General features: G+C 34.5%; 1 protein-coding gene across 1 annotated transcript; it reads left to right on the top strand.

Annotated features, from left to right (window-relative positions):
- The first annotated feature begins 1,019 nt into the window (after window positions 1-1,019).
- On the top strand, window positions 1,020-10,504 carry LOC109183852 (V-type proton ATPase subunit C-like). Its single transcript, XM_019333907.1, has 11 exons — window positions 1,020-1,292; window positions 1,389-1,457; window positions 1,605-1,732; window positions 1,836-1,935; window positions 3,075-3,142; window positions 3,814-3,955; window positions 4,177-4,293; window positions 4,446-4,571; window positions 9,624-9,707; window positions 9,824-9,903; window positions 10,111-10,504. The coding sequence occupies exons 1-11, from the start codon at window positions 1,173-1,175 to the stop codon at window positions 10,205-10,207; spliced, it is 1,131 nt and encodes a 376-aa protein (XP_019189452.1). The 5' UTR covers window positions 1,020-1,172; the 3' UTR covers window positions 10,208-10,504.
- Window positions 10,505-13,475: the final 2,971 nt, after the last annotated feature.

The following is a 13,475-nucleotide window of genomic DNA, read 5'->3' as shown; positions in this document are numbered from 1 at the left end:
TGTAGTATCTGTTCATATACTTTCTCAACCTACTGAAAACAAAGAACCAATAATGCCTCCACTGAGGCTCGAACTCATAATCTTCCAAATGGAAGTCCAACCCGGGTACCATTGGACCACATAGTCCTGGCATGAATATAAAGAATTTTTATATTGGAGAAAATTAATACAATATAACTAATGAAATTATTTCTCTTATTTAATTTATTGATAATGAATAATTTTTTTTGAATAAAGGCATTGTAGACACATAATTATAAATTAAAAAATGATATGTATTATTTTTTGTTGTAGCTACTAAATTATTATTTTTAATTTAATTTAATAAGAGTAAAATAGAGTACTAATTATACCAACTTTGATTGGGATGAGGTTCGAACCTAAGACCTTTAATAAATTCTTATTAAAATCAATGAGTAAGTTAACGGTGAACTAACAGAAATTAATGAAAAAGATAATATTTAACGGTAAAGTTAACGGAAAATCACATTCATTAAGGATAAATTAGAAAATCTTAAGGAAAAATTAAAATCTGATCAATCTGAGCCATTCATTTGATTAAAAAATTTGACCGCCATTTTTTCTACCCATTATAGGCCTAACTCTTTTGGGCTCTTATTAGTATATATATATATATATATATAGTAGAAATTATTTGATTTTGATATGTTTAATTTAAATATAATAAAAATAATAATTGTAATTATAATTTTTATAAATTATAATGATAATAAATCAAGAAATAATTAAAATATAATGGATTAATATGATGGGTCTATAAAAAATTGAAAAAAATTTAAAATTAAAATTCTTTCGAAAAAAGGCTGAACCCCAATTCTAATGGCCCCACACTCCGACTCGACAGAGCATTTGGGAGGATGAAAAAAAAATTAAAATTAATAAAGAGAAGGGTTGTTGAGGTTGAGTGAGATAATGAAAGATGATGTAGAGGTTGGGACCCACAAAAAACTTAGAAAAAAACCTAAACTAACTAGGATGCCCTGAGCGAGCTTGTGAAGCTGTAAATTGTAATTCGTCACGTTTAGTACGTAAACATTATTAGAGGGGGTGAGAGCAGTGACGAACTCTGGAACCACCTGTTTCCTTTATCAAATTCGATTAAAAGAAGAAGAGAGATCTGATCGATCTGATCTTAATCTAATTCGATCGAAATGGCGTCTCGATATTGGGTGGTGTCTCTCCCCGTTCAGCAAAGCTCCTCCGCCACGTCTCTTTGGAGCCGCCTTCAGGACTCAATTTCCAAAAACTCATTCGACACTCCCCTCTACAGAGTAATCTCTTTTCTTCTCCCATTCTGCTACTTGAGATCTCCATTGAAACTAAGCTTTTTAGATCGCACAATCCAGTTATCTCTTTGATTCTTGCAGTTCAACATCCCCAATCTCCGCGTCGGTACATTGGATTTGCTCCTCGCGCTCAGTGACGACCTCGTCAAGGTGAATTTCCTCTGCTTTCCCCTTAATTTTCCAATTACATTTAATACTGGAATTCGGATTTCAAATTGCTGTTAAATCTGTTTTGTTTCGTCGCTCTGTGAATGAGGAATCGTTGAATTGTTTTGAGCAATCTGAAAATGCTTGCAGTCGAACAACTTCATTGAAGGGGTGTGTTCGAAGATACGGCGCCAGATCGAGGAGTTGGAGAGGGCTTCTGGTGTTGCCAGCAGTTCTCTCACTGTAGATGGGGTTCCTGTTGACTCCTACCTCACTAGGTAAATGCCATTCATTTTTTATTGTTTGTGTTGTTCTCCTTATTCTCTTCCTCCTCCTTTTATGGTTTCTCTTCTAAACCTTGCAATTTCATTTTTGTCCTAGATTTGTGTGGGATGAGGCTAAGTATCCTACAATGTCACCTCTGAAGGAGACTGTAGATGGAGTTCACTCCCAAGTTGCGAAGATTGAGGATGATCTTAAGGTATTAGTTTGTAATGAGGATGCTTTATTTTCCTATCTGTAAGCCTTTTCTTTTTTGATAAAATTTTCTGATATTAAAAACCTAACTAGCAGGCACCAATAGTGATAATATCATAACAGTTTCCAATTGATGCACCATAACCTTCCAATTTAGTGCATTTTTCTTTTAATATTTACACAACATTTCTAGACTTTGAAGTAATGTAATCTTCATTGTCTAGTTTTCTTGTATCAATTAGACATCTTAGTTGACAGTAGAGTGCCATTGCCATCTTGGCTTTGGTTTTCTGTGTTTGCATCTTTCAGTGGAATATTACTGTTCTTTCCTCAATTTCGTACTAGGGTAATGTCAGAAATCCTTCTTTGCAAGGGAGGATAACCTTGAAGCAAGAGCTCTTGTAATTATTGGAAACTTGCATCGACTTTCCTTACTTCTATTCATTCAAATGGAGTAATGTTGTTAGTTCAAACCACAACAAACTCCTCCATGTCTAGTTTTCGGACTTACCTAGTGTTAAGTAGACCTCCAATTTCAGCTGTCATCATATTTTACTGAAGTGCAGTCAGCATTATATAATTGCTGAGTATATCCGGTGGTATGTGTTGTTTTGATGCCAGGTATCACATTTCCATCTTTGTGATGGAACTAGACTCTTAATAAGAAATACTATTTGTGATTTATCTATGTTTTTGGATCTTTGACTCTTGGTTATTTATCTCTAAGGTAAAATTGTATAAAAATTCTGGAAAAGATATCTATTGCTTTCTCCATCATTTAATATGGCATTTATTTCCAAGACATTCAAATTTTTTATTTTTATTTTTAGTAGATAGTAACAGTTTGTACAACATGTTTCTTATATGAACTAAATCTTTTACCAAGATTTGGTGGCAAGATGAGGATAATGTTTCACTATGCTCTTGTGAAGCTACATTTGGTCTTTCACTAAAACTTCACTTCACTAGAATTTTCATCTTTTGTACTCCATTGTGCATATTTATGAGGTATATGTAATTGCTGAGCATGAATCCTGGTTATGCCTTTCAATCACAGTTATATGCCAGAAAAGTTGAGTTTATTTTAAATTTATCATTGGAAGCTCTGTAAAACTTGTAACTTTTGTTAGTAATTTATGACAGGTTCGGGTTGCTGAGTACAGCAATGTGCGTAGCCAGCTTAATGCCATAAATCGTAAGCAGACAGGAAGGTATGCAATGATTCACATACAATGCCATCACATTTTGTAATAGTCTACCTTTTTTCTGGAGAAAACATATCACAAAACCAGTCCATACCTTTCTTTGTTTGATAAAGCCCTCACATCCTTCAGTGTGGATATTGTTAAAGTGCTAATGTCCTCATGGGGTGCATCTAGTTTCCATCTGGCATCTAAATTTTTACATTTTTCCTTTCATTCCCTGTGGTGCTTAATAGTACAGCTGGGAAAATGACATGTTCTTGAAGCTAAGTGAAAGGGCTCACAGAAATTATAGGTCTTAGAGTGACAAGATTTGACATTTAAGATTCACAAGAGTGAAATACAAGCCTACAAGGAACTTATAAATCCTAGATGACAAACAGCCCTATTGTTATTTGTTAAAATCTCAAAGTACGTGTACTTTTCCTTACATGTTTGAGAGTGGAAACTTGATTCCTGGTAATAAGGAATCTTCTATTGACACAGAAAAAGGGTGTCTTTGCTCCAAACATTTTTATTTACTGTTTCTTTTTTGTAGTTGAACTGTTAGAGTGGATGGAGATGGGGCTATTTTAGATTTCTTTAGGAGATCTATTTTGCTTTTATTTTTTAGATTAGACACTTATTCTATCTTTAACTTGTAGAAAATCTTACTGAGATTGTTTTTTTCCCTTTCTCAGTTTAGCGGTCCGAGATCTTTCCAATTTGGTTAAGCCTGAAGATTTAATTACCTCGGAACACCTAACAACCCTCCTTGCTGTTGTTTCCAAGTTTTCACAGAAAGACTGGTTGGCTAGCTATGAGACACTCACTTCCTATGTGGTATGACTCCCATTTTCTATTTGTGTATATGTATGGCATTTGACTTTGTGTTGCTGATCTTTTGATTACACATTAGTTTCTTGGGTGTCTCCAAAAAAGTGAAAGTTGGCACCATGTTGTATAGTTAAATTGATAGCCCTTCTCTTCTTATTTTTGATTTTCTGTGGAAGTTTGCACTTCATCCTACAAGTTCTACTTTTTCATTGAACTAATTGTTTTAGGTTCCCAGATCCTCTAAGAAGCTGTATGAGGACAATGAGTATGCTCTTTATACTGTAACGTTATTCACTCGTGATGCTGACAATTTTAGGATTAAGGCACGTGAAAGAGGCTTCCAAGTGAGTTTATCACTCAATTCTTTTTCCTTTTGCAAGTATTTTGTACCCTTACTGTTACTTTCCTTTATTTAGTAAACAATGTTGGAAAAATTATGCTTTATGGGTAAAATATTGATTAGTACAGACATCGTCTCATTCCTTTTGTGGTTCAGATTCGTGATTTTGAGTATAATCCTGAAACACATGAAAGTCGGAAACAAGAGCTGGAAAAACTGATGCAGGACCAAGAAACATTCCGAAGCTCTCTTTTGCAATGGTGCTATACCAGTTATGGGGAGGTACCTAACTTGATGACAATTATAATCTTCTCTAAATTGGACTTGATCTCTAAATATCAAATTTTAATCTCTACTTTGGCTTTATTAAATAAACAGATGTTTAGTGTTCCGTTGGGTGATAAATCAGAAACAGCTTTCCCAGAGCTTGTCTGGGTAGTGGGTTTCCATACTTTTGATAAATAGATCTTGTCTCAGTCTCAGTTTCTATGTTTCTGAAAATGATTTTCAAATTATTCATTGTAGTCACAATTCAAATGCATAATCTGGAAACAATATGTCAAGAACAGAGAAACTGAATCAAACTATTGACCTATATGTGTTTAGGAATAACAATACCCACCGACCCGCTTTCTATAGGCAGAATTAAAGGGTGTTTGTGGAGCAGATTTGGGGTGAATTTGTGTCCAATCCGGCAAAGGTGGATTTGGAATTTCCCATCTACATATGCTAAGGGTGTGCGTCCAATCCAATTCAATCCGCCAATGGTGGATTTTGCGGATTGGAGGCTGATCCTAAGTTTTAAAAAAATGAAATTATAATAGCCAATTAACAATAAATTAAAAGTTAAAATTCTAAATTTTTTTAAATATAGTTCAATGTATAAATGTATTTGAACTCCTTTATAGTTAAACAAGGATGTAGTTATGAAAGAACCGGCTAGCTAACAAACAATTCGACAAAACCATTATACAACTATCCAATGGATTGACCTACATTAATAGAAGAATAGAAGAAAGAGTTTCCAAACTGCTTATTTGTTGTAAAAAGAGCTTTCAATTTGTATTCAATAATTAATAAAATACAATAAATGCCTTGTGCATTAGTTATTTTGAAATTAATATTCAAAATGTATAACAAATATAAAGTTCTTTTTTACGCATATTATATGCTATTTGGTTTTGAGAAAAGGGTTTTAGATTTTTCTATGGGAGCTAAGTCACTTTACCGTGGGATGGTCAAAACTAGGGCACCGGACATAGAGACTCAGAATCTCTAAATTTCCTACCAAGGGAAAACCCTAACAGAAAAAGGGGGAAGATGGGATTATATGATAGAAGGGAGAACAAGAATACTGACCCTTTTTGTTGGATGAAATATTCTCCTTTGGCATCGAGCTACTTCCTATTGAGCATTACAGAAGAATTTGTTAGAGAACTAGGATAACGCCTGGACATCATTACTCTTTACTTCTTTAGAATCTAATTGAGTCAATGCCAAGGTTTAAAAAGGCTAGTTTGGGTATCAAGGCGTTTTGTATTGGAGAGGTGGGGGTGTAAGCCACAAAATAGACCCCAAAGAAGATCAATAGTGTTATGGAATATATATTTAATATATGGAATCTCTATAGATTAGGCAGTCTTAGGGATTTAGGTAGGTAGGCATATGGAAACTTGTTTCCTATTCGAAGTCTTCTGACACCTATTTATAGGGCTTTGTATTCTCTTTTCTATAAGATAGTATAAGACAGTATATGACATCATATTAAGAAATATTCTCTTTACTTTCATAATATGGTATCAGAGCCCAGTAGGCATTGACCGGCTTAGGAAGGTGACCTCATTGGGAAAAGTTTTGCGGTGCAGCCTTCACGCGCTGGCACTTGCTGGCGTGTGAGGCCTTTTCCGGCGAATTTTTCGGTAGAAATTTGTCTCATTCGTCTCGTCTTGATGAGCCCGTTCCATCATGGTATGGTGGAAGGTACCTTTTTGAGCTTTCCAAGTACTTTGTGTTTAGGGTTAGTCTTGTTCTTCTCTCCTCTGCTGCTATCTCCTCACTTCTGCGACCACTAGGCTCCTGCTGAGAAGGGATTTGCCAGCTTTGCTATTGACTTCCTAATGGGTGGAGTTTCAGCTGCTATTTCAAAGACTGCAGTTGCCCCAATTGAGCGTGTCAAGTTTTTGATTCAAAAGCAAGATGAGATGATTAAAAGCTATTGTCTGAACCTTATGAGGGAATTGGTGAGTGTTTCAGCAGAGCTAGTTTTTTGATCTTTTGGCTGAAGGATGAAGCTGAAAAGGGGAATAGTTGGGCAGTAGGTTTTGTGTTGTTTGGTAAATTGGTTTATTATATCTTGTTGGTTGTGTTGTTTGGTTATAAATTATTGTGGGTCATGGGATTAGTCTCATGTTTGGAGCCATGCTATGGTGTGGGTTCGGCTCATTTAATTTGGGATGGTGTAGATGGGCATTCCTTCATCGGAGAAAAGAAATAGCAGAAAGTTTTGGCCAAATGGGAGTAGGCTTTGTGGTCAACTAGAAAGATGTTGACAGCTTTGGTGACGAGAGGTATCCATAGGCATTGGTAGCATCCAAGCTTCCGGTTCAGGGGGAGTGTCTTATCCCAAACTTGTTTGGTCCACTTTGTATTCCCTTGCCCGTCATTGTCATTATCAATATCTTCATTTCCTCCCGCTTGGTCATCATCATCTTGAACATCATCATCAACATCTTCATCATCATTTGGAAAAGGATCTTCTTCATTTTATTCTTCCTCATCAATCCTAGAACTAGAAGTATTGTGGCGTCACGAGTAGCTCAAGATTGGTGCACTCGTACCTTCACCTAGGCCCTAGTCCCCTACGTGAGCTCTCCTAGGAAGATTATGGCCTTGAGGGAGGGCGATGGCGGTCCGAGGGCAATGGCTGTGGGAGGTTGATGCACTTGGTCTGAAGAGCGACGGTGAGAAATGCAAAATGTTTCTTCGTCTCTCCTCTATTCTTATTAGGTCATACCTTTTTTTCAATAAATTTATTTTTTTAAAAAATTTGGTCGGGTTTGGACGCCGGGTCGACGTCCATGGCACCGACTGGGACGCCTAGGCGATGCCGGAGCTTGCCTCGCCATTTTCAGGTGAGGCGAAGCCTCCAGGCGTCTTGTCTCCACCGACAGGATGCCTAGGCGATGCCGTGATAAGCATGAGTAGGTTATTGCCCCATTAACACTAAGACGAGGAAATTTTTTTTCCTTTTTAGTTAAGTGGAAATTATTTGGGGACTACCCAAAGTGGATCATAAAACTAGGTTTGCTATCTATTTGAGCCAAAGACCTAGAGCTCAACTTAAGCTTGAGTTTTCTGTATCTGACTGGATTTCTAGTTTAATTTATTGGAATTTGTTTATTGAGCAGGATTCAGCATATCCGTTGAGACACCAATTTTTAAGTATTATAGGATTCTGATACCATGGTTCTGAAAACAATATTATAAATATAATGTATATGATTTTCAAGCGAGTTCATCTTGTTTTTCACTGAAGTTGGGAACTAATTGAGATATGCTTCTAACTCTGTCCAAGACAACTGTTCAATTTTGCTTTGCTTTGTACTTTAGTTTGCTTCTCTGTTAGCAAGGCATTCAATTTGAAATTAAATTCATCTTGTTTATATCATACTGCATACTTATGCCTGCACCCATGTTTGAGGTACTCCCCTTTTCTTTTTTCCTTTTTGTTCTGCATTCCTGTGAAAGGGAGAAGAGAAAAAGGTTCCACACTTTAAAAATTTATTCTTTGCATTTGATTCTAATTTCATAATTTTGTAACAAGCAGAGTTCCCAACTGTTTTCTGTAAACTCAGCTTAAAGCAAAACATCCCTTTACTATATCCTTTATCAAGAAAGGGTGCAAAATACACTCAAGAAAAGAGATTTCTAGATAATCTAGATATATACAGGAGCTTGTTAAGGCTGTTGCTGGCTTCTACTATGCTCCTAATGTGCTGGCTATTGCTGTCTCTTAGGCATTCTGATAGAATTTGATTGCTTCTTAGTTAGCAGTTAAAGATCTTGCAGAATGCTTGTCTCTTCTAGTCTTCTATTTATTAAAATGGACCATGCTGCAACGGTGCAACCAAGACGTTTTGAAAATAACTTTAAAATTGCTTTGGACATACTTGTGTTCATCAGCACATGGACACAGACAATTGCTTTTAGTTAATAGAGGAATGGGTGATTTATCTCATTTGCATAGTCAAGGAGTTTATAGAATAAACTTTACAATCCACCATTATCTTCTTATTTAAAAAAAGAAGAAAGAAAAAGAAATGATATCCATTCCCTTTAGAAAAGGCTTGGATCCTTTGTCCTTTGTATTTCACTAGATATCCATTTCCTTTTAAAAAACATATTAATTGGTTCTTTTTGCATGTCCTATATTGCTTGCCATTATATTTTCTTTGGTATCTGAATTAAATAGAGTATTATTATTATTATTTTTTTGGATGTATTCTCTTCTATTTAGGAAACTGTTTCTTTTCATGCTCTACTTTGGGCATTGAGATTTCAATTTTCATCCTCAATTTTGAATAACCTTGGGCTTTATCATGTTTTTAATCATCTAAGTATTGCAAGTGGTCTCAGAAATTGGGCCTGTGTGAGACTATATATATGCAATTCTCATAATTGAAACTGAAGCACCATGCTCTACTGGTTGTTTGACATTTGATTGAAGGAAATTGGGTTTACATAAAAGGGGAGCTTTCAAACTATTTGAAATTGAACAATGTTAATATTTTGGAGGTGTAGTTCTGCAATGATGCATGGAAGGCAGATAAGATGGGGACATTGTGATGTTAAATATTTTAAAGCTGCCTTTAATGATGGTGTGAACTTGGATTAGCTTAGATTAAATGATACTTGTGGATCTGTAGCCTTCATTTGGTTGGACTGTGGCTGTGGCATGTGAGAATGATATAGAGGAATCCAGTTTTTTTTTTTTTTAAGAAATAAGTATGTTGTTTTGTTTTCTACAAGCTCCTGTTTATGTGTTTTTAGTGTTTATAAAGTTGAGTAGTTGACCATTCTAGGTGTGCTCGTAAATTGAATGAGCATTCTATATTGTGCTTTACTGCATAGTTAAAGATAAGTAAAGTCAGTACCAAAGATAATGTGTGTTTACCTTCTTGCTCTTCTAGCTGCAGATGGAATTGATATTTTGTTATTTTATAGTTTTGCTTATCATATTTGCAAGTTGTCAAATGTTCAGAACTTCAGACCTTTTTGCTCCATTTAAATATTTTGATTTTGATTTGAGTATGTCATTCTATGGTTCTCCTGCAGGTTTTCAGCTCCTGGATGCACTTTTGTGCTGTACGTGTCTTTGCTGAAAGCATTCTGAGATATGGCTTACCTCCATCCTTCTTGGTAATAGTTACAAAATTTTCTTTTAAAATATTCTTGTTACTGCACATGCATATGCTTTTATTTGTTTATTTCTTAAAAAATATTTTGGCATATTGACCTATTTGAATGCGTTTCAGTCTGTTGTCTTATCACCATCGGTGAAAAGTGAGAAGAGAGTGCGGTCAATTCTGGAGTCACTCTGTGACAGTTCAAACAGGTATTTATTGTCTTGTTCATCTTTCTGTTGCTATACAAAAGATTCATCTGAACTCAAGTGAGTTTGTGGGAGAACAAATGAAATAAAGTGTTTGTTGGTGGCTCAAGAGAAACCAATTTTATTGAATCTGAGCTAAGTCGTTTACTTTCATACCGAAAGTGTTCTGTTCACCATTTACCTGTTAAAATCCTCTTGTATGAATTGCAGCACCTACTGGAAAACTGAGGACGAAGGAGCTGTTGGTGCTTTCGGAGGTGATGCGGAGGTGCACCCTTACGTCTCCTTTACAATAAATCTTGTTTGAGAAGGCATTCCATTATCTAATATCTATCCATTTCACTTATTAGTGATTTGATTTCTACCAATAAAGGACAGATTATGTGTTTGTATATGCTACTTTTAATAATAATCCTTGTTCCAGTCTCCTTTTTTGGTGATTCTATTTTCACGAGGCCTGTAAACTGAACTAAGTTAAACCTTCCCCTCCCAAGCATTGTTTCAAGTAGATTTATTTTTGTATATTTACTGAGTTGTAAAAGATACGGAGTACTTGGTACTTTTTAAAGCTTGTTTCTATGACGATGAAAACATTTTCCATCCATTGATTTTATTTTTATTTTATTTTATTTTTTGTTTATGTTGGTGTGTGTGGTATATGATAAGGATCAAATAAAAACATGCTGAGAGAATTAAAAACCAATCAAAGTTGTTGATCTAGAAAGATTTAACAACTTTAAACCAGTGAGGGAAAAATAACTTGAATTCAAGTGTAAGTAACTATACTATGGAATGTAATTAAACATTATAATTTAAAAGTTAATTATACTTAAACTTTATAGTGTTAAAGGTTGTACTTTGTAGTGATTTTACTTGTACCGATTATTTGTATGCTTGCACATGATGCTTGTACTTTAAAACCCTATTGATAGTAGTTGTATCACATAATATGCCAACTTTTAAATTAGGATGAGACTCGAATCTCTGATCTTTCATTTTAAAAGGGAAACAATAATACCATCAAAGGGTTAATACCTCCAATGGTTCTCCGAGCATTAGCGATTTTAAATGACCTCCAATGATCCTCCATGTTTTAAAAAATAACCACTTGTGGCCCTAATTCTTAAAAAAAACTCGAGTTTAAAATGGCCACGAGACGTCTTAAAAGGACCACAAGTGGTTATTTTTTAAAACATGGAGGATCATTGAAGGTTATTTAAAACTCGGATGACCACAGCTGGTAAATCGCTAATACTCGGATGACCATTGGAGGTATTAACTCTACCATTAAATCACATGGTACTTAACAAATTTTAACATTTACAAAAAACTTTTAAATTTGCAATAAGAGTTAATTCCACCAGATGTCCCTTGTCTTTGGTGGCAATTCTAAATTTAGACTATCGTTTTCGCTATTTAACATCCTAGTCTTTTTTCATGACTTTTCTTATTTTTAGTAAGGGCATTTTTGTCTTTTTATATTTTTCTTTTGTTATTTTTTCGGTTTCAACCGGTTTAATTGGTTTAGAACTTTAGGTAATATCTGATTATTAGTAATCATATTTTTCAACCCCGGTTTTTAGTAAAGTCCTAAACCAATTAAATCGGTTGAAAACGGAAAAATAACAAAAAAAAATATGAAGAGACAAAAATGTCATTACTAAAAATAGGAAAACTTATGAGAAAGACTAGAAGTGTCCAAAAAATAATAGTCTGGAATGTTAAAAGACAAAAATGATAGTTTGGGACTAAATTTGGAACTACCACCAAAGACAAGAGACCTTTGGTGGAATTAACTCTTTGCAATAATTATAAAATGAACCCCATTCTTATTAATTATAAAATTGATCTTGTGTGTGTGTGTTTTTTTTTTTTTTTTTTTACTAAAAACCTTCAACCATTAATGAACATTGATTGACAACTCTATTTTTATTTGATCTCGCACACACACATACACACACTCACACTCACACACACACACACACACACACACACACAAAACACACACACACAGACAAGGGATCAGGTGTGAACGATCTCCCAGGTGAAACATGTGGATTAATCATAGCCATTGATCTTGAAAAAATCAATAGCCCAAATTAAAGATAAATTAAAAAAAAAAAAAACACAGTGACATTATGGTAATTTTGCGTATTGTTGAAAGCTTAATGTGCATATTTTAAAAGTTTAAGGTGCGTTATTTTAACACTTAAAGTGCGCCAATTCAATACTTAAGGTGCATCAATTCAACAATGGTATGTGGAGAATGAACCAGTTTCCAGGAAGCGTTTTTTTTTGTTTTGTTTTGTTTTTTTTTTTGTTTTTTTTTTTTTGGTTTTTTTTTTTTTTGGTTTTTTTGTTTTTTTTTTTGTTTTTTGTTTTTTTGTTTTGTTTTTTTTTTTTTTTTTTTTTTTTTTTTTTTTTTTTTTTTAATTTTCATTGATTTGAGCCGTTGATATGAACTAGATTTGATCAACAACCTAGATCTCACCCCATTTTTCACCTGGGAGACTCTTTGTATGTGAACCATCCATAGTCAACTCTACCTGTGTGGTCGTGAGGCCTAGTGCACAACAGGAAACTCATAGGTGCTCCACAGATTACTTAAGAGCACCACACCTCAATGCTAAGTGCACCACCGGAATATACATAGGGAAGAAAATTACCAAAATGCTACTGTGTTTTATCCATTAGTGCACCATAGACTGGCACTTTGTGGTACACCATAGTTCACCCAAAAGTGCACCACAGATCACACAAAAGTGTACCACACTCCGATACTTAGTGTACCACCGAAATATAAATGGTGCAGGAACCTACCAAAATGCCACCTCGTTTTTTGTATTAGTGCACCATAGACCTACACTTTGTAGTACACGTACTACAGTTCACTCAAAAGTGCACAACAGAGCATTCATAAGTGCACCACATCGCAGCGCTTAGTGCATTATCGAAATATACATGATGTTGAAAATTATTAAAATGCCACCGCATTTTTTCTAATCTTCATTAATTTTCAACCGTTGATCTAAGCGAATTCAATGGTCAAGATGTGTCCGCACGATCACATGAAAAAGTTGAGCCGCATTTGAACCTATTTCTTTATATATATATATATATATATATATATATATATATATATATATATGAATGGGGGTTGAGGATGTCTTGAAACAAGAAATGTTTGAAAGGGGATTTACTCGTTTTCGCCACTACAATTCTATTCATTATTATATTGTCTTTATTATCCATCTATTTATCTAAACATACCCTATTTACTTGGGGCAATTTATATTGTGGACCAGGGTTAACATAATTTTGTGGATCTTGAATCAAAATGATGTCGTTTTGATATTTAAACTTTAACATATTCTATAGTTTCTCATTTCTCATGTTTCAACACAAATTTTAATTTATTTTAGGTACATAATCATACTCTTAAGGTACAGAATTTCATAACACGAGACACAAAAACTCACAACACAAGACATATACACATGTTATATGTTTACTTATTCTCAAATCTGATTTATGTAGATAATATATGTCCTATAGACACATAATTTCATAATACA

The sequence above is a fragment of the Ipomoea nil genome, unplaced genomic scaffold, assembly GCF_001879475.1.
Source record: "Ipomoea nil cultivar Tokyo-kokei standard unplaced genomic scaffold, Asagao_1.1 scaffold1179, whole genome shotgun sequence".
Classification (NCBI taxonomy): Eukaryota; Viridiplantae; Streptophyta; class Magnoliopsida; order Solanales; family Convolvulaceae; genus Ipomoea; species Ipomoea nil.
This window is presented reverse-complemented; position numbering and strand designations above follow the sequence as displayed.